General features: G+C 47.0%; 1 protein-coding gene across 4 annotated transcripts in view; it reads right to left on the bottom strand.

The window, feature by feature from the left end:
- The window catches only part of CABIN1 (calcineurin binding protein 1), a 159,375-nt gene that overhangs the window by 78,257 nt on the left and 59,126 nt on the right, over positions 1–21,992 (bottom strand). For all 4 annotated transcript variants that reach the window (XM_010349227.3, XM_010349226.3, XM_003938572.4 and 1 more), the window contains exons 21-27: positions 15,883–16,044; positions 14,182–14,388; positions 13,813–13,958; positions 10,946–11,207; positions 6,540–6,800; positions 2,693–2,844; positions 646–824 (exon numbers count right to left, since the gene is read on the bottom strand). In XM_010349227.3, coding sequence (XP_010347529.2) covers positions 646–824; positions 2,693–2,844; positions 6,540–6,800; positions 10,946–11,207; positions 13,813–13,958; positions 14,182–14,388; positions 15,883–16,044 — 1,369 coding nt within the window. The remainder of the gene's footprint in view (positions 1–645; positions 825–2,692; positions 2,845–6,539; positions 6,801–10,945; positions 11,208–13,812; positions 13,959–14,181; positions 14,389–15,882; positions 16,045–21,992) is intronic.

Consider the following 21,992-nt stretch of genomic DNA (forward strand, 5'->3'; position numbering starts at 1 on the left):
CTTTGTCACTAACTTATCACTATAAAAATGAGAGAACATGAAGAAATCAAGCTACAGGCCAGCATGCAAGCCTCCTAATGTTAGTAAGGAATGTGGTTGAATGGTCGCCACCTGCCCCATCCCACATGGGACGGCCACACATATGGTCCCAGGTGACCCCCATTAACAACCTATCTGGATTCTCAGGTGTGACAGACTTAGCACTAGTCACGGCCTTCCCTCGGCCGTCAGAAGGACAGAGCAGTAACAGTGCGCTGCTGAACAATGCAGGTCTCGCTAAGCTGACTGCACCAGGAGCCATTCCAGGAAGTCACAGTTTTCTAACCGCCTTCGAAAGTAGCTGTCATGTCCCCATTTTGCAGGTGGGAAAAAGAAGGCTCAAAGAGGTGAGGTGCCATAGCCTGGCCTGCCCCTCCCCTGGCTCCCAGGTGGGCAAGCTGGCAGGTGGCGACCCTGAGCATGTCTCAGAAGCACAAGAATCACCGTGAATCCATGAGGTTAATGAGCAGCCGCAACATTGCCCGTGTCACCCCAGACCCAGCACCCCCCCTCACCAAAACAAAGCGACAAAATGAGTCGCCCAAGCACCCTCCCCGTGATTGATGTGCCGCCCTGGGCTGGCAGTAGGGAGAACAGGGACTGTACCGTCCGGCGTTGCCTGCTGGTGGGGTTTTTTACATTTGACGTAATCGTGGTCAATCGGAGTGGCTGTGTAAGGTGGGGATGTCAGACCTGGGCCAGAGGAGGAGGGGAGGGAGGCTCCGGGGCCCGGCAGTGTCCCAGCTGAAGAGTGGGAGTCCTCGTCCACCAGGCAGGCCTTCTCCCTGTGGGATCAGAGGTTTGGGGCATAGGTCAGAGTCTCCACCTCACATTGAAACAGATGTGTGCTGATGTGGGCGAGTGTCCGTCCCAGGGCCCGCTGCTCCCATGCACCTCTGGTGGCCCTCGCCCTATCTGCCTGGCGTCACAAAGCCCAGAGTTGCCCTCACAGCACCCACACGGGCTCTGTCTCCTAACTGGACGTTGCCTAACATTTCTCGCAGGGTGCAACCCACATTTCTGCATCTCAGGCCCCAGGAGGCTCTATAGGGGAGCCAACAAGTCTTTCCTCAGAAGCTCCCGCGCATCTCTCCGTGCTATGTCAATGCTTTCTGTGTAACAGCCTGACAAATTTAACCCCTGACAAATGGGCGGGCAGAAACACAGCTGCATTTACTGCATGCTCACACATGTACAAGCATATGTGCTGCAACATAGTTGCGCAGAAACATCAGAAACACTCTACATGTCCATTGGAGTGGTTATATAAAACACAGTACATCCATACTATGGTACAGTAAGTAGCCACTAGAAAGAATGAGGTGAATGGGGTACCATCTCTACGGACTGTGCCCAGACCCACTGTCAGGGGAAAAAGCAAACTCTAGAACAATACCTTCTGTAGTTCATTTTTATAAAATAAAAGAAATCCCACAATTGTATGTGTGTGTGTGTTATAAATACAGAAAATGATTTAGGAAATTAAACTGTGAATAGTGGCTGACTCTTGGAAGGAGAAGAGATCTGTCACATTTTAGTCTACATGTTTATATACTTACCTGAATGTTCTGTAACTAGAATGTATTCATGTATTATTTGTACAATTAAAAAAATGTTAACAGAATTATGACCAATGAAAGTAAGCATCATTGTATGCTGGGGGCCCTTTGTGACTACCAAATGGGTATCTATAACTTCTGAGCATACTGGCTGCCCACCTGAGTGACCTGCCATGCACAGGCCTGCTATAAGCTGAGGGGCACCTGCTCTGTGGAGCTGGCTCACCTGTGACACACATCACACAGGCTATCTATGGCCAGCAGTAGACAGCCCTCAAGCACAGAGCCTGAGTGCAGGCCTCTCTGGCACTGAAATGGACTCCATACAGTGCCCAGCCAGGCATCGGTCCCAGAGATGGGGTGAGCTGGGCCCTCCCCTGGCTCCCAGGTGAGCAAGCTGCCAGGTGGCAACCCTGAGCATGTCTTGGAAGAACAAGAATCAGTTAATAAGGTTAATGAGCAGCTGCAACATTCCCCTTGTCACCCGAAACCAATCTTTCTCCCTAAGACTTGCCCCTGAGGGTAAAGCAGCACCAGGACCTGGGCCTGGAGTGAAAGAAGTCTGGGCTGCAGAGATGACTTATAACCCCAGGGAGACTGGGGTCAGTCCAGGCCCACTGAGGGGACCACACCTGAGCCCCAGTTTCTCCGAGCTCTCTGCCACCAAAAGAGAAGCCCACACTTCCCCACCTCTCACTGCTTCTCAAGAGAACCGGCAGCAGATGAGGCCTTGGCAAAGACCCAGGGGCAAGAGTCTGCAAAGCAAAAACTGACTTCTAACAGTGTTCTGCACAGAACATGGCTGTGCCCCAGTGGAGAGGGCAGGAGAGCATCAGCTTCTCCCCAGGATTTGCCCCTGAGAATACAGCAGCACTACATACGACCACAGGGTAAGAGGACTCACACTCACCCTCTTCTCAGATTCAATATAAATATATTGGCCCAGCAAATGGGAGTGTGCAGATGGGTCCTAGGGACTTCAAGAGTTGTAGTTTACTGTGGAGCAACCCTCTGAACACCACATTACAGTAAACAAGCCATCTGGGACTTAGATGGGGTAAGCTGCTAGAGGTCACCTAAAGGGTGCTACTCACTTTTCTGAAGCTTTGGGTGTGTTCTTCTCCTCACCCCTGGCAAAGGGTCCTTCTGCAGCCTCCTTCATAAAGTTGACCAGGACCTCTGCACCAACTCCAGAATCGGGCTTCCCTAGGAGCTTCAGGATGGAAGCATGAAGCCGGAAGTACACCTAGGAGAACGACACCTCTGGTGTGAGCAGCCTTCCCAGTTGCTAAGGTGTGTTCTACAAGCCAGTCGGCCACACTGGAAATAGGCCCATGACCAGGGCAACAGGCTGCCACATACTGCCTGTTTTTGTTAGCTTTTAAATCAGCCATCCTACAAGTAATTTAAAACAAGCTGTGAAAATTAATGTCAGCATTCCAGCTTAAATGTTCAACCAGTAACTCAGGCACATGGTAGTGAGATGAGAGTAATAACCACTCATTGTGATAACCCTTCAGCTCCATTCACTGGGCACTGCCTCCTGCCACAGTGCCACTGTTCTCTTTGTGCCCTTCCGTGGGCACCCACAGAAAGTGAGCCTCTACATCTGTCTCCCCACTGAACTCTGGACTCCCTGAAACAAGGACTAGGTTGAATTTCTGTCTGTAGCCCAGCCTTTGGGCAGAGCCAGGCACCCACAGGCCTTGAGGTAGGTGTCGCAGGGGGATGGGTGTGCAGGCAGCTCATTGCATCCACTGGGCCCTGTGTTTTCCTCCATTTCCTCAAGTCCTTACCACATTCCTCAATTTACAATGGGCGAAGAACTGTCCAAAGCCCCATAGCCAGGAATGCTCAGGGCCAGGTTAAACCCAGGTCTGACCTGACCTTCTCACACGGGTGTGGGTATGATGTAGGCTTCCACCTGTCAGGCACAGTTGGGGGCATGAGGGCTCAGAACTGCTGACATTGTAGGTCCTGGCTAAGCAACCTCCCTCACCCAGGAGAGACACCTGATGGCAACACTCTCAAAGGGGCATCCTAGACAGAGGGGGGCTCACATCCACCACCCCTCCACCTCTAGCCCACCTATACAGCATAGAGAAATTGGCCCAGCAACTCCATTTTTAGACGTAGGAAACCACCCAAAGCACCCACGCACACTCAGGTGGCCAGACCTGGGGAAGGGCAAAGCCTTTAAGTGGTAAAGTTCATCCAAGTAGTGGGTAAAGTATCTTGAATGAAGGCAAAGTAGCAGAGGAGAATTTTCATCAGGAGATGGTTAAAATGTTCAGAGAAATGTCATTTTTAACACAGGATATACACATATACCAGCTGACTCAAAGTTACATGGCTACATTTGTTGTGTGGAATGGGATGCTTCCCAAATTAACTATGTGTGCTTGCTCTCCTTGAAGCCAGCATACTGTGCTGGGAGACAGTGGGCCACATATCTGAGGCCTTGGTTCCTCATCTGGACGTCGCAGGATGGGACCCCCGGGGCTACCATTCTGCCTGCTCATCTGCTCTATCAGGTGGTAGCAGAGGCTAAACCTTGAAGACAAAAACATAGAGGAAAAACAGAGTTGACATCATCTTCCTGAGGGTCACATGCAGGTTCAGTGGCTTCCCAGAAGTGCTATGTGAGAAGGATGGGCTCAGTGGGAATCTGGCCCAACTCCTCTCTTTTCCTGCAAGTGACTTAAGGCAAGTCACATCATTCTTCTGGGCCTTAGTCTTCTTACCCCAAAAGTGGGGTTCTTTCAAGGCACATGCCCCCAGGTGGACAGCATGAGCACTATGACAGGGAAGGACGTGAGACTCAGGGCTGCGAATGGGAACAGCTAGGCTACTGCTGCTGAAATAGCATTCAACAGGAAGCTGTGCTTCCACACTTCTCTATCAGCCCAGTGACTATAACCCCAAAACAGGCAAAAAAAATTTTTTTTCAGACAAGCTCTCTCTGTCACCCACAGCCTCGACCTCCTGGGCTCAAGCGATCCTCCCACCTCAGCCTCCCAAGTTTCTGGGACTACAGATGCATCCCACTAGGCCTAATCTTTCATTTTTTGTAGAGATGGGGGTCTTGTCATGCTGCCCACTAGCCTCTGAGATCCCCAGCTCTACATCTGGAACTCCTGAACTCAAGCAATCCTCCCAAAGTGCTGGGATTACAGGCGTGAGCTGCCATGCCTAACCCAAAGAAGTTTTTTAAAATGAAACTTTTTTTCCTCAAGACAGGGTCTCACTCTGTCACCCAAGCTGGAGTGCAGTGGCACAATCTTGGTTTACCACCTCCACCTCCCAGGCTCAAGTGATCTCCCATCTCAGTCTCCCAAGTAGCTGGGACTACAGGCCTGTACCACCATGCCCGGCTAATTTTTAGTAGAGAGGGGGTTTCACCATATTGATCAGGCTGGTCTTGAACTCCTGACCTCAGGTGGTCCACCGTCCTCGGACTCCCAAAGTGTTGGGATTACAGGTGTGAGCTACCATGCCTGGCCAAAATGAAACATTTTTGTTTGTTCACAAAATTAACAAATATTAAAAAGAAGAGCTCATCAAGATGGCTGAGGGAAAGCAGACACTCTCACGAGTCAGTACAACCACTGGATTATGTAGCACTGTTGATCAAAATGTTAAACAACCTGGCAATTCCACTTGCCAGGCTGTTTGGACTTTAGCCCTTGGAAATACTCATGATGTGCGCCCTGCTACAAGTATAAGGACATGCACTGCCTGTGCCTTGTCATGGCAAGAAGTAGAGACGAAACCAAACCTATTAAGGGGCTGTGCAAACAAACAAATGCCCTGCTAAACTACAGCGCACTAGGGCAGGCAGGAAAGCTCACCACACCTTCCATTACATTTTATCCAGCGAAAAGGCAAGCTGCAAAATCGTAAGAAAATGTTACTATATATTTATATGTTAATGGGAAAAAATCTGGACCGACAGGGACATAGCAAACTCTTAGGGACTATGGAAGGGCATACTGGAATCAGGGGCCTTCACATTTACACTGCATACTCTTCTGAGTTGTTTGAATCTCTTTAAATACACACACACACACACACACACACAAATACATCAAATACATGTTAATTTTATAATCAGGAAAAAAAATCACAAAGGCAGAAAAAAGTAAGCAGCAGATTCTGTCCATACTCCGAGAGGCTTGCTGAGGCTTGTGGGACTGGTAGAGACTGGGCGCATAGCCTCGGAAAGGGCAAAGCCGGCATACACAGGGCCTCTGGAAGCCTCAAGTCCTAGGCTAAACCAAGCATATCTGGATCTCCACCAATGTCCTTGGTTTTCCTGCCTACAAAATCAACAATCATGGCTGCCCAGCCTGCCTCACAATACCTCTGTGAGCGACAGTGAAAGCATTCATCAGAAACACTCTGGAAATCTTGACAGGAAATCCAGGCAGTAAAAAACTGCTCTTTTCTTGAACAACAATCAGAAGACCCCAAACTGGGGGTCAAGAGAGCAGGCCATTCACCCTAGTTCAGCCCCTGCCAACCTGGGGTAGCCTGGGCACAGGTTGGGCCTTGGATGTCTCATTTGTACCCTGGAGGCAAGGGTGCCTGCCCTCCTGCCAGGCTACAGAGTGTGAATGTCCTGGGCTTGGGACATGCCACGTGGCACTATCATCACTAAGTTCAGGTTCTTAGAACCTGTGTGTATTAATAAAGAAAGATGATTTTCTTCCGAGAGATAAGAACAAAATGGTCACCCTCCCAGAAAGGATGATAAATACCTCTTGGGAAAAGAGAGGAAATGCTGTTTTAATTCAACTGCACATGAAGCTGCTCAACACAGGTAAGTTTCCAGCAGGTTGAAGGTGGGGGTCACTGGAACCTTGAGCCCCATCCCCAGGGAGACAGATAAACCAGCCTGCCCTTGCCCTGCTTCCCCACCCAGGGCCAGTACGGTGTCACCTCCAGGGCCTCCATGGCCAGCTCAGGTGGGTTGTGGTAGTGGATCTTCTTGGGGTAGCGGGCAGCCTCCTCGTGTAGGTAGTGGCCAGCCTGCCTGTAGTGCAGCAGGTAAACGGTGGGTGGCTGCTGCTGCTTCTCAGCCACCTTGCCCAGCATGTAGTGGATGAGCCACTCCTCTTCGTCACCATCTCCCTCACAGCGGGCTGCTGATGTGAAACAGTGCCTGGCTGTCTCTAGCATGCTGTCACGCCGGCCCTCCATCTGTAAGAAGACCATGAGACTGGGCTAGCCTTAGGCCTGAACCTGTCCAGGGATCAGACTTTTTCCTGTACAAAACTCTGCTGACCTATTTGCAAATTTATACTCCTCTCAACAACAGACACAGAAAAGCTCTCACCATTTCACAGCTGGTGACAATGAAGTGTGGAAAGGCCTAGGGGTTCCTCAAAAGCACATACCAAGCAAGGCACAGAGGACTTAAATTCAGGTTACCTCATGTCAACCAGGGTGCTTTTTTCTACTTTCCCCCTATAGCATGTAACAGAGACTCACCTAGCACCCTGCTCCACAGCACTGGAGAGGACATTCACTAATAGCACCCAGCCCTACAGCACTGAAGAGGACATGCATCCAGCACCCAGCTCCACTGCACAGGAGAGGGTGTGTATCCCTGGGGTACAATAGGACTTCCCACTATCTCCTCTGTGCTCTTTAAGAAAGATGTGGAGTACTCGTAGAAGGGCAAATTCCTGAGCCCCACTCAAGACTCACTGACCAGGAGTCTGCATTTGCAGCAAGCACCTCCAGCCACCCTCTCACAGCCTGAAGGAAGGAAACAGCTAGCACAGAGGGTCACCTTTTAAGAGGCGTCCCAACTCTAGTCAGCTGCCAGGCAAACTCATGCCCCTTCATTCCAGAACTCTGGACTGGAAGCTAGAGAGAAGCCTGGCTGTGTGGGCTCACAGAGCTGCCCTGAGCAGCCCAGATTTCTGATCCCTCCTCTCTGTGGTCCTGGATCAATGGCAGGGAAGCCAAAGCCTCTTCCTGCCTGACCTCAGGGGCCAGTGAGAGGGGAAGAGGCTGCAGGCAGGTCTCTGGCAAAGGCAGCTGCTGCAGCCTGCAGGAGGTGTCTCATGTTCTCATCCAGCCAAGTCGAGCCTACCCTTGGATGTCTGTCCAGTGGGTGCTTGTTTATGTGAAAACCCTATAGGAACGGCCCCAGGGCTGACATAAGGGAGCAATCTGCTACCCAGTGTTCTGTTAGACACTCTTCAGGGGGAAAAAAAAAAAAATGACCACATAGGAATTGAGAGATCACCACTGGGTGAAATACAGTGGAATCACAGTGCAGGGCCAAACACGGGACCAACCAGGTGACTCCACCACATCCCCTCCAAGATGGGACTGTGTAGCAAATGTGCTGAAGTAAAAGGCAATGGCTGAAATGAAGTCCTTCTACACGAACTACTTTGTAGCTGTGTGACCTGGACCAAGTCACTAGCCCTACTGCCCACCCTGTTCTGCCACTGGCACCTATAACAGCCACCTGCCAAGAAAGAGAGGGTAGCTGTGAAAAGCCCTGTCTGGGCTGGCATCTAGTACCATGCAGACCCTTGGCAAGAGGCTAGGCCCCCACCCCTTCCCCATACAGGGCACACTGCCAATGTCCGTGTCCTTATGGTGTGGCAGTCACAAAACCTCAGAGAGGAACAGAAGGGGCAGTCACCTAGGGCCTGCTGTGTTTTAGAAGCTCTGATAGACACCCTCACACTACCTTGCCATCCTCAGAACAGAACAGGCACCTTATTCACCTTGCGTATGGGGTGCCCATAAGAGGGGCTCAGGAGATGGCTGAAGACAGGTGTTCCCAATGAACTCTCACAATACTGCCTTGGAGAAGGAACAACAGAAATGCCAGGTTACTGCTTCTAGGTCCCACAGCTAGAAAGTCCTAGCTCCAAGGCCTTTGCTCTTGCCTGAGAATTAACAGCATGGGGAAAGCATTTGCTCTCCTATACCACCACCTCTGAGGAGTTGGTAGGCAGAAGCTGAAGGACACAGAAGTTCAAACAGCTGTCAACATGTGTCCTGCAGTCCATCCTTAAGACACAATAAATCCAGACAGAAAAACAGCAATCAGGGGACTGTGTCCCCATGACACATTTCAGGGTTGGAAGCTGTCTCTCCAGAGGTGGAAAGAACCCAGGAGGCACAAGGCAGCCCTACGAGGCAGTTTTTACCATGGACAACTATAAAAAACCTACCCCCACCTTCCCTCCCTCCCTGTTGGGACATCTGCATTCCTGGTGGATTTCCATCTCCCTCCCACCACCCTAACACTCCAGAAAGATGGCTTGGGAACCCAGTTTCAGGACCTGAGCTTCCTGCGCCAATGGCTTCCATCAGATCAACACCAAGTTCAGTCCCAAAGGCTATATGCCTAAGTAGAGGAAAGAACAAGGCAAGAGGAAAAGGTGTGTAGAAAGTTGAGTTCAGTCTCCTTAACCACTCCCTAACTTCCCTGTTCCCTTCCAGGGGGGACCTCTACAAACAAGGCTCTACAAACCAGTGCCAATGGCAGAAAGGGCACTCTGACTTCTCACCCCATTTATTTCCTGGAAAATTCCCACTCTGCCAAATCTCATTTGGCATCATTGGTGGAAGATTAGGGAGAAAATACCAAGGACCGTGATCAGCTCAGCCCACTGTGCCCCAGCAGACGATAATGGAGCTCCTGCTGTTACAGGGAAGGCCTCTTGGGGAGTGAGGCTTTGCATCCCAGGGCAGCAGCTTCAGTCCCCAGCCTGCACGACTCTGGGGCCACTGCAACACAAATAGAATCTGCAAGGGACTTCTGTGCAGAACAGTTACAATAAAATAGGGTTACAGCAGTTGAAAGAATGTACTAGATCCATAGGAATTATCATGGATAGAACTCAACAGCGTGGTCCTGAGTGAAAAAGGCAGCTGAGTACTATACACAATATGATAGCATTTAGATTGGTGTTTTTTTCTAGGAGTACATATTTATGTATAAAAAGTATTTTTTTTTAAAAGCCTAGAAAAAAACAAGCCTATTTCTGAGGTGGTAGGGGCAGCCAGAGGGATCTGAGCTTTGCCTTTAATACTGATTTTTAAAAGCCTGTGTCCCTTGTAATACTTAAGAGTATTTTTTTTTTTCTGAGACGGAGTTTCACTCTGTTGCCCAGGCTGGAGTGCTAGTGGTGTGATCTTAGCTCATTGCAACCTCCGCCTCCCAGGTTTAAGCAATTCTCCTGCCTCAGGCTCCTGAGTAGCTGGGATTACAGGCATGCACCACCACGCCCTGCTAATTTTTGTATTTTTAGTAGAGACGGGGTTTCACCATGTTGGTCAGGCTGGTCTTGAACTCCTGACTTCATGATCTGCCCACCTCGGTCTCCCAAAGTGCTGGGATCACAAGTGTGAGCCACCACGGCTGGCCAAGAGTAACTGTTTAAAGGAAGCAATGCTGAAGACAAAGCTGTGGATAACACTTCTTTCCCCTCTCCTCTTCCAGGGTGCGATGCTACTGTACTACTGCGACTGCTGCACTAGCCTAAACATGTCAGTATGGCTCCTTCACTTCCATCTCAAGGAACCAAGGGTACCCTACTGAACAGAGACCTAAGGGCCAGACTCAGCATTCTGCACTAGAGTAATCCCCTGCCAAGAGAGACTTCAAAAATCCCAACCTAAGGTCAAGAATTTTACAAGGATCCAGCTGGGCGCGGTGGCTCACGCCTGTAATCCCAGCACTTTTGGAGGCTGAGGCGGGTGGATCACGAGGTCAAGAGATCGAGACCATCCTGGTCAACATAGTGAAACCCCGTCTCTACTAAAAATACAAAAAATTAGCTGGGCATGGTGGCGCATGCCTATAATCCCAGCTACTCAGGAGGCTGAGGCAGGAGAATTGCCTGAACCCAGGAGGCGGAGGTTGTGGTGAGCCGAGATCGCGCCATTGCACTCCAGCCTGGGTAACAAGAGCGAAACTCCGTCTCAAAAAAAAAAAAAAAAAAAAAAAAAGAATTTTACAAGGATCCAACAAGCTCCTTTGAGGGAAAAGGGAAGAAACAGCTACTTCTGGTGGCCATCAGCTCTCCCCTCCCTATCTCTCAACTACACTATAACTAATGGCTGACAAGTTGGGTCTAAAAGCCTAAAAGCCTGTCCCTAAATCTGTCTACACTAGACTAGATGTCCAAAGACCAGGGACCAAGTTGTCACTGACCATGGTATAGCTTGAGCCTCAAGGGGAGGGTCATCAGTGAACTCCCAGCATGGATGTGTGGACAAAAATGTACGAATGAGACAGTTTTGTATACCTGAGGGCACTATGTCTGGACAGAAGGACGGCAGGCCCATCTGCAGCAACCCCTCCTCACCTGCTGCACGAGCTCAGGGGGCAGTTCGCCTCTCCACTGCTTCAGCTGGCGTGAGGCGAATGAGTGCAAGGCGTAGGACATGGTGCCATACTCAATCCATAGGGACAAGTTGGAGCTGTCAATTTCCAGGGCCCGACGGAAGCAGTTCAAGACAGGCGTGGCATGCTTCCAAATGGGCCCATCACTCTTCAGCTCATTGGAGTTCAGCTTGTCCTGAATGCGGCTGGCCCGGGCCAGAGCCATGCCTGCCCAGGAATCAAACCTGTGGAGGTAACAAAAGCACCAGCTAAAAACAACACTGCATGGACAGCATGGGAGGTAATGACAGCCTGGGAGATAGGCAGATGGACACCATGGAAGCTCTCTTCCCATAGCAGGGCTCAGACCCCAGCTCTGCCACTCACTAATGCCATGACCGGGACCTAGACCTGCCATGTCTCTGAACCTTCATTCCTAACCTGTGACATAGGGCTTAGAAGACCTACTTCAAGAGAAGAGCTGCGGGCATTATGAGACAAAATGTATTTTTTTTTTTTTTTTTTTTTTTTTTTGAGACGGAGTTTCGCTCTTGTTACCCAGGCCGGAGTGCAATGGCGCGATCTCGGCTCACCGCAACCTCTGCCTCCTGGGTTCAGGCAATTCTCCTGCCTCAGCCTCCTGATCAGCTGGGATTACAGGCAGGCGCCACCATGCCCAGCCAATTTTTGCATTTTTTTAGTAGAGACGGGGTTTCACCATGTTGACCAGGATGGTCTCGATCTCTTGACCTCGTGATTCACCCGCCTCGGCCTCCCAAAGTGCTGGGATTACAGGCGTGAGCCACCGCGCCCGGCCGACAAAATGTATTTTAATTACCCAGCACCTCATAGCACCTCATAGGCATGCAGTAACTGCTCTAATGGATGAGCCCTTGAACTCTGCTCCCCCGCTTTGGGGGGTTTCCCACAGAACAGCTCCGGTGGAGAGGAAAAGGAATGCTTTACAAGACAAGGCAGCAGCAGTCCAGCTGAAGCACCAGGAAGACCCTCAGCCAGGTGTGACCTTACATACTCCTATGCTGGCAGAGCCTGCCATCAGCACATCTGCCAACCAAAAGCATGGGTGGCTGAGACCCCAGGACCCCAGCAACCCAGCTTCTACCCCATTCTCTCTTTAGGACCCTGAGCAGACCCTGCTCTTTCCAGCCCAGTTCGCAGCAATAAAATGAAGAATAGGGGACCACAGGATTGCTGAGACCCTACCATTCTGAGGCCACCTGAAAGAAACTGATAGTGAGAACACAGAAACCTGTATAACAGGGGGAATGGTCACAAAGACACCGAGACTAAGATGATCTCTGGGCATTAGCTAACTCCTAGTACAGAGAACAGAAAAGGTGGCAATTAAAAGGACAGATGCCACCCTCCCACATGCCAACCATCCTTAATGCACTGCTAGCATGGAAGACCAGACTAAGACCCAAGTCTCACTTGGCACCTGCCTGCTAAGGCCAGAATGAAGGAGGCCAAGTCCTGGAGCCCAGGATCCAGCCATCAAGTGCTTTCCTGGCACTGGGGCCAATCCCATATGAGACCCCGCCTCTGTGGCTGGGTGGCCTAGTGGGCCAGGCTAATGGGTTGATACCCTCTAAACAGGCAGGTATGCAGGTTGGAGGGAGGCCTAGCTAAGCTGCCATGAGCCATAATTCTGTTGAATAAGAGGTTGTTAGGTGAGAGGTGCCATGCAAAGACAGGTGGGTTTTACCACCCTCACTTTTCAGATGTGGAAGTAGGGAAACAGAGGAGGAAACTCAAACGGTGTCACAGTAAGCACTCAGCCAGCCTGAGCATAGATAGGACTGCTCCATCACACGGGTCCCCAGCCACCCAAGAGAGGACAGCCAGGGCTCTGCCACATGGCTCCCTGCTTGGAGGAAGCCACAGGCTAAAAAAAGGTTTGTGAGAACCTTTCTCACAAGCTACACAAGTCTTGCAAATGGCTTCTCCCCTTAGACGCAGACCCTTCTTTCCTTGGCCAGATGAATCCTGACAAGGTAGAATTCTCTGGTTTTCCCTGAGTGAGGGTGGCTGTGTGCTCAGCTGTGGCTCAAGGGCAGCTACCATAGTCTGGCCCCTGAGTCCTTCCAAAAGTGTGCCTACAGATGCTACTCTGGACCTTTAGATGCAGGTCAGCCGCAGAGGGTAACCTCGTTTTGACCTTCACCCAAGGCTTACCTCCTAGGTGTGGCAGCCATGAGAAAATATTCCCTTAATCAAGTGCATCAGATTTCACAAGTACAGAAGGCCCCTGGGAGGATCCAGCTAATGACTACATTTTAAGAGAAAGCCAAACAGGGCTCCACAGGAAGAGAGCATGAGTTTCATATGCAATGAGCTCTCCTACATGTACCATCATGACAATCGCTAATGCCAACAGTGCACTGCACCAGAGCAAAGAAACAGAACTCTGGCTTGAGTTTTTTTCTATCACTCTCCCCAAGAAGGCAACCACAATTAAGAAGCTCGCAGTGGAAGCAGCAAGGGTATACATCCTGGGGCTGTGAAAGCAGCATAAAACCAACAGGATGGAGCAAGGCTGCGCCTCCTTGCCCTACACACCAGGGCCCAGATGGACACCTTGTACCTTCTCCGATAACCCTATACCAATAACCCTCCCAGAGGACTTTGGGAAAGAGGCCTTCTCTTCTGCTTTTTATGTAAAACCTGCCTTTCCTAACAACGGCAAAGTGCTAAACCATCTTCCCATTCCCTTTTCCCAGTCTCTTTGCAATGGGAAGGGAAACCCCAAAGGGCCCACTGAAGAGCTTACTGAGCTGGAGTCACCCGTCATCCCTGCAGCCAGCCTAGCCTCATACTCTGGTCACTGACCTATTGGGGCAGATGCAGATGTCATGCATGTAGAACTTGATGGCCTTGGACTGCTCCTTGTTTTTGAAATGATAATCGGCCAGGAGGTAGTAGAGCTCGTTCACCACCGGGGGAGAGGGGTCAGCCCCCTCTGGAAGGCAAGGTACCTGGCAGGTGAAAGGGAAAGTATGAGGGGAGGTGGAGTCAAGGACAGATGTGACCAGTAAATCCAGGACTATTTAGTCACAGGACAGACTCTCCAGCTTCTCCTGCCCCTCAGTCTGGTGCAGAGCAGAAAAAGAAACAAAGGAGCATATACAGCAGTGGCAGAGGGGAAGAGTGTGACCCAGTCCCATCCCGTCCCACACGTCCTCGAGGCTGTGGGCCCACCTCAGTTGAAGTTCCCTCAATGTAGGCAGAGACTTTGTCCAGGCTAAGTGCTGGCCTCTCTGTGCGAGGCACAATAGTGGCAATTCTCTTCAGCAGGTTGGCCAAGTCAGCAGACACAGTGCTAGTCTTGTAGCTGTCAAATTCAGGAAGGGTCTTGGGCTTAAAATACTCAAACATAAACAGGGCATCTTCCCATATAAGATCCACCTTGAAAAAAAGACAGAAGGCGGATTCATAATACATTCAGAGTAAATGAAAAAGGAAAGAAGTATTCCCCCATAGAAACACACTTTGTCCAACGTAAATGAGGCTATGACGTATTGGAGAGCCTAAAACAAATCCCCATTATACTTAAAAAATAATCAGGCCGGACGCGGTGGCTCAAGCCTGTAATCCCAGCACTTTGGGAGGCCGAGGCGGGTGGATCACAAGGTCAAGAGATCGAGACCATCCTGGTCAACATGGTGAAACCCTGTCTCTACTAAAAATACACACACACAAAAAAATTAGCTGGGCGTGGTGGCGCATGCCTGTAATCCCAGCTACTCAGGAGGCTGAGGCAGAAGAATTGCCTGAACCCAGGAGGCGGAGGTTTCGGTGAGCCGAGATTGCGCCATTGCACTCCAGCCTGGGTAACAAGAGCGAAACTCCATCTCAAAATAATAATAATAACAATAATAATTAATAATAATCTGCAGGCCGGACGTGGTGGCTCATGCCTATAATCCAAGCCCTTTGGAGGCCAAGGCAGGCGGATCACCTGAGGTTGGGAGTTCAAGACCAGCCTGACCAACATGGTGAAACTCCGTCTTAAAAAAAAAAAAAAAGAGAGAGAGAGAGAGAGAAATAATCTGCATGCCCACTATAGTTCTCAAATCCAAGTGTCTGAAAAGCTTAAGCCTGGTCTGTAGAAAGATACTGGAAACTAAGGGCTGTGCTCTATAAGCACATGTGGCTGAGCCAGAGGGTGGGTTCCATCATGGGTGGGGACCTTGGGCCAGCCACTGACCCTCTTCACTTGGTAGACAAATTATTGAAGGAAGGCTGACACCAGGGAGGGTGGCTCTAGGTTTGGGGTCCACAGCAGAGGCTCTGTCTTAAGGAGCTTACATTTTAGGGGATGGAATCCCTAAGATCAGAGAATAACTGACAGTACTGAGCAGTCAATAGTTAATAGCACTCTAAAACCAAATAGCACTCTAAAAACCAAAACAATACAAAAATGGAAAACCTCTGGGGAATTATTCATAACCAAAATGGAAATAAACTATCAACAATTGCCATGCTACAGTTTTTGGTTTTAGGGTAGTTTTGTTTGTTATTTGTTTTTAGAGATGGGATCTTGCTTGGCCACCTAGGGCTATTCACAGGTGCAATCACAGTGCACCTCCAGTCTTAAATTCTGGCCTCAAGTAATCCTCCTACCTCAGCCTCCAGGGCAGCTGGGACTAAAGGTATACACCACCATACTTGGCTCTCCATTAGCCAACATTAGTTGAATGCTAGTCAACATTTATGAAAATAAGTTTTGCAAGAAAAACCCTTGTCCTTTGATAGACTACATCAGACCATCTTCTCTCCTCCTTCTGATGCAACTCTAAGCAGGACTGCTGAGATGACTGTTTTGACAAATATGACATCCTTCAAGAAAGCTCACAACTCCTGCTTCCCTCCTCCTTGGACCTATTGCAGCATCCTCACCTGCTGGGCCGAGTGTTCCTCCAGGTACCTGGCCTTACTCTTCTTGCTGGGGAAGCTATACAGGCAATAGAAGCACTGCTCCAATGCTGTCTCCAGCTCCTCCTTGTAAGGGTGTGTGTCTTCAGAGGTGGATGCAGTCAGTTCCTTCTGGAGTACTCGTACCTATGGTGGGCAGAAGAGATGCCTGAGGTTAGGGCTGTAGCTACTGCCTCCCTGACACAGCAGGGCCCCAGAGAGACCACCACTCTATCAACTCTTTTAACCTGAGGTGGCTATGTCTGTTGGGCTCCTGCATGACTTGATTCCAAGAAGACCTGTTTCCTGGAAAAGTCTTGTTATCCTAATAGGAGGTATTCTGGTCCCACTCTAAGCCCAGGAGTAACTTCCTGATGGGTTCACCAAGCTGCCTTTCTTCCAGCACACCTAGCCAGTTTCTACCAGTTACCAGAATAAGATGTTATTTGCCTCTTGGGAACTTCGCTCATTTATTTAGTCAATAATTTCCTCAATAAATATTTACTGAATACTTCTCTTATAATAGGCATAGTGTGACATAGTCCTTGCTTTTTAGAAGCTCAGATTCCAATGGACAGAATAAAGTTAAACAAATGTTTATATACAAAGAATTACAATATGAGATAATACCCATTAGGGCTAAAATAATCTCCCTCAAACAAAACATAAATGAGGATCAGAGAGGATATGAACAACATAGTAAACAAGTTATATCTATGAATGAAATGTGTATTTACTAATAGCTGGGCTACTGTTATGCCCAACTATTAGCAAATATACATTATTTTCAAGCATCCATGAGATTTTTGCCAAAACCGGATGAAAAGCAAGTCTAAACAAAGACCAAAGACTAGATATAATACATACCACATCCTCAGTTGAACACAATAAAATTAGAAATCAGTTACACAAAAATAGCAAACACCAAATATCAGAACATATAGGATGCAGATAAAGATGTATTTGGGGAAAACATATAGTCTTCAATACATGTATTAGACGAATGAATACTGGCTGGGGGTAGTGGCTCATGCCTGTAATTCCATCACTTTGGGAGGCTGAGGCCAGTGGATCACGAGGTCAGGAGAATGAGACCACGCTGGCCAACATGGTGAAACCCAGTATCTACTAAAAATACAGAAAAATTAGCTGGGCATGGTGGCGCATGCCTGTAGTCCCAGCTACTCCGGAGCCTGAGACAGGAGAATCGCTTGAACCCGGGAGGCGGCGGTTGCAGTGAGCCAAGATGGCACCACTGCACTCCAGCCTGGCAACAGAGCGAGACTCACTCTCAAAAAATAAACAAATAAATAATAAATAAATAAAAATAAAGGTTGGGGAGAAAGTACAAACGATTTCAGCAATGGAAAAGGGGCATAACTAGAGGTACCACAGAACTTACTAAAGCATAAGCAAAAACCATGAACAGCGTTATGCTCTAAGTGGAAACTGTTACCTTTCATCTTGAGAAGAGAAAATCTAAATGGAACTATTATCATTAAAGAAACAGCAGTTTAGAATTTATTATAACACTCTGCAAAAGGAGAGAGCTCTATATCATAGGTGGCAAACATGCTCATGGGCCAAATCATCCCCTTCTCTGTTTTGCAGGCCTGGGAGTTAAGAACGATGCTTGCATTTTTAAATGATTCCATTTTTTTAACACATGAAAATTACATGAAATTCAAATTTTAGTGTCTACAAGTTTTGTTGGAACAAAGCTGTACCCACTGATTTACATAATATCTATGACTGCTTTTCTGAGGCAATGGAAGCCCTGAATAGTTGCAAGAGAGACCCTAGAACCTACAAAACCTAAAAGATTTGCTATTTGTCCCTTCACAGAAAAACTTTGGTGACCCCTGGCAAAGAGTATAAGAGGAAAAAAAGAAAAAAAAAAAAAACTATAAGGATTGAAAAGGAAGGAAAAAATAGTTATTCATGGATGGTATGACTGTCTACATAGAAAATTCAAGTCTACCACCCACTAAAACTAATAGAAGCAATAAGCAAAGGAGCTGTGCAGAAGAGAAATTTATTATTTAAAAAATAGTTTTCCTGCATGCCGACATATCAATATAGAAAAACTGACATTTAAATATCTATTTACAACAGTAATAAAAACAATTGAAACCTAGCAACAATCTAACAAAACACACACAATTTTACAGACATACTTTGAAAAAAAAAGATGAAAGGAAACAATAAGGAGTATTATGGAGAAAATTATTAAGCTGACTTAAGGGACATGAAAGCATAAGACCTAAATAAACAGTGAGATATACCACATTGTGAATGGAGAGACTCAATGATACAAAAATGACAATTCTTTCGCAAATTAATCTGTAAGATCAATGTCATTTCAATCAAAATTCCAATAGCACGTTTGGACTGGAGGGATGGATGTCATAAAACAGACTGATCTTATAATGTTACAGAAGAGAAAAAGACCAAGAATAGTCAAGAGACTAAGAGGTACATGAGTAGGATAACCCTGCCAAGTATCAAAATCTCTCAAACACAATTCAGTATTGGTACAGGAACACACAAGACTCCTATGCCAATAAAAAGAACAGATCCAACATGTACGAAGGTGACTTGCAAATCAGCACAGAGAACAGACTCTTCAAAAAATGATACAAACCAAATGGCTATGCATGTGTAATGCAAAATTGGATTCTAACCTTATCGTTTAACAAAAATAAAATTTAGATGGAATAAAGACACTTAAAAAAAAAAAAAGCAAACTAGTAGATTCATGAAGAGGAGATCTTCATAATTTTGTGAAAGGGAAGTAAAAGAACCCCCACCTCTCAAAAAACCACAAACCTCAAAGGAGAAGACTGATAAATTTGACATTCAAATTTTAAAATTCTGTAAAACAAATACCATACACATAGTTAAAAGATACCCTGCATAAAGGTACATAGAAATAGAACTAAGCACACACACATGTAAAACTGGTGAAATTTAGATATCAGACAAAAGACTGGAATTCAGAGTTCCTTAAGAAAAAACTACAAATGAATAGGAAAAAGAAAAACCACTAAGAAAATGGGCAAATCATGTGAACAGGAATTTACGTAAGAGGGAGCCCAAGGGGTCAATAGGCATAAGAAGATATTCAATCTTACTAATAATTATAAATTATTAAAAAGAACATTTAAAGAACAATGAAATACTATTTCATGCCTTTCAGATGGGCATCAACATTTACGCCCATTTATGTACTTAGGGCTGACACAGAGGTACAGGAATTCCCATACTGCTACCAAAAGTATAAAATTGTTCAATAATTTTGGAGAATAATCTGAAAATGAAATTTTTAAAGTTAACAATGTGCACACTCTGTGATCCAGTACTTCCTTTTACAGGAATCTACATGACAGAAACTCTCACAGGTACAAATAAAACAACCTCTTGGTGGACGTTAACCATAATATCATTTATAACTCCGAAAACTGATAGACAACCTTAATGCCATCATTAGGAAAATGGACTTTTAAAAAGCATAACAACAAATACTTACAAATGAAGTGATATAAATGTCTAGGATTTGCTTCAGAATAATATGGGATGATTGGGAAGGTAGGTGTGGGAGAGGCCATGCATTATGAATAATGACTGACCAGTGCTCAGTATATGGAAGTGCACTATACTTTCTATTTTAATCTTATGTTGGGAATTTTCCATACTGAAAAGTTTAAGACCATGGTATACTCACACAGTAAGATCCTAAAAAGCAATTAAAATGAATAAAATAGATGTACTTGTATCAATGTAACTGTATCTCAGGATACTAAAATAAATAAAAGCAAGCTGCAAGAAGTTACATACTACATATTTTATATGTAAAATTTAAAAACTCATGTAACTATATCCTATTTACTGACATACAGATACATAATAATTAGGTATAAAAAAACATGGACAAAAAGATACACACCAGCTTCAAGACAGTGAGTGAGGTAGGGTAATGAAGGGCATGCTTTCTTGTAACTCTTATTTTAATCAGGAAACAAATTTGTGGCAAATACAGCAGCTTGTCAACACACACACAATCTGGGTGTGGTACACAGAGGGCAGTAGGCACACAATGTAAGAGGGAATATCCAGGTGTTAATAAAGGCTCTTTAGTACAGGAGCCATTTGAGCTATGTGGAGATGAACAGATAAAAATTCATCAACCCAAGTAGAATACATGAAAAGAAATAAGAAAGGAAGAGATCCAAGAGGATTTATCTCAGAGAACATTCTATTCTAAGAAGAGAAAACAATCCACACAAAAGGTCCCCCTGAACTGGCCTCAAATCACTCTCAAGATGCAATCCTTTTACCTGCAGATCAGGAGCCTGGGGCAAAGAGAAGAGGTGGTAATGAAGTATTCACCTTCATGACCCTTAGGGCACCCAATATCAGGAGTGCTCAGCTAGAAGTGAATGAACATCTTTATGTTTGTTGATTCACTCATTCAAGAAATACAAATGGGCAGCAGTCTATGTCAGGCATTGCTCAGGCCATAGGGATGCTTCAAACAGCAAGACAGAAAAGGTTCCTGGTCTAAGGGATGCTACTTGGTGGGAGAAAGGCACATGACAGAAACAAATGGTGGAGGTGTCCGGCAGTAGATAGGACAGCACAGGGCAAAAGAGAAAAGCCTCTTTGAAAATGCAGGAAGGAAACAACAAACCAGTCATGCAGAAGCTGAAGAGGAGTATGGCAGGCAGAAGGCACAGGGTAGTCAGGAGAATTGCTGCAAAGGTTGAAGAAATCTAAAGGCTGGGCCTTGGGTAGGAAAATCAGGAACTATAAAATGAAATACAGTACAACAGTGCTCAACTCACTTCTACTCCCTCAAATTCATTAGCAGATAACAGCAGCTAGAATTCATGCTCCACCAGAAAAGACGTAGATTAAGAAAAACAGAATAGGACCATTCTGTTACCCCTCAGCTCACTCCTTCACTCTTAGCACCACTCCCACCCAAGCCAGTTTAAGATATTAACTCATTCTTCCCAATCAGCATAAGGAGTATGGCCTTGTGGAGGTGACCTTATGGAAGCAGAGTGTCCCATCACTGTTTGGTTGGCAGAGGGAAGGCAGAAGAAGGGAGTGGCTGAGTCCTGGGCAGAATTACAGACTCAGCCTGGCAAAACTCTTCCAAAAATAGTCTTGGAGAATAGAGCTGACCCAGGGTGAGCATCCCAGAGGCCCTCAGAGCTCGCAGGGTAGGGGAGACATTCAAGCATCTGGAGCTGGGGCTGGAACTTGCCTGAGACACTAACCAGCAACAGGGAACTGGGCCAGATGGGTCTTCTGGCCAAATCATATCCTCAGCCTAAGTGTTTTGCAAACTGTCAAGCTCTATACATACATGAGCTCTATGCATGTACATACCCTCCTTTAACCCATATTTATTAAGCACCTACTATGTGCCAGGTGCTGTACTAGGTACTTGGATCCAGCAGTGAGCAAAACTAGCAAAAACTCCTACTCTCCCTGAAGTTAGTTTCAGTGGAGCAGAGACAACACACAAAATGAAGGAGTGTATCATACGGCATGCTGGAGGATAAGCACTGGGGGAAAAGCACAGAAAGATCGGAAGTACTGGGAGGGAGGTAGCAGTTGTGAAAGAGTAGGTATTGTTCCCTGAAGAGAAGGTGTAGAGCAGGTGATGGCAAACTTTTTCTTAAAGGGCCAGATATTAAATATTTTAGGCTTTGCTGGCCATATAGCTCCATCACAGCTACTGGACTCTGCCACTCTATTGCAAAAGCAGCCACAGTTAATATGTAAATAAATGGGCATGTTTATATTCCAATGGAATTTCTTTTTTTTTTTCTTTTTTTTTTTTTGAGACGGAGTTTTGCTCTGTTTTCCAGGCTGGAGTACAATGGCGCAATCTCGGCTCACCGCAACCTCCGCCTCCTGGGTTCAGGCAATTCTCCTGCCTCAGCCTCCCAAGAAGCTGGGACTACAGGCGTGCGCCACCATGCCCAGCTAATTTTCGTATTTTTAGTAGAGATGGGGTTTCACCATGTTGACCAGGATGGTCTCGATCTCTTGACCTCGTGATCCACCCGTCTCGGCCTCCC

Source organism: Saimiri boliviensis, chromosome 21 (genome assembly GCF_048565385.1).
Source record: "Saimiri boliviensis isolate mSaiBol1 chromosome 21, mSaiBol1.pri, whole genome shotgun sequence".
NCBI lineage: Eukaryota > Metazoa > Chordata > Mammalia > Primates > Cebidae > Saimiri > Saimiri boliviensis.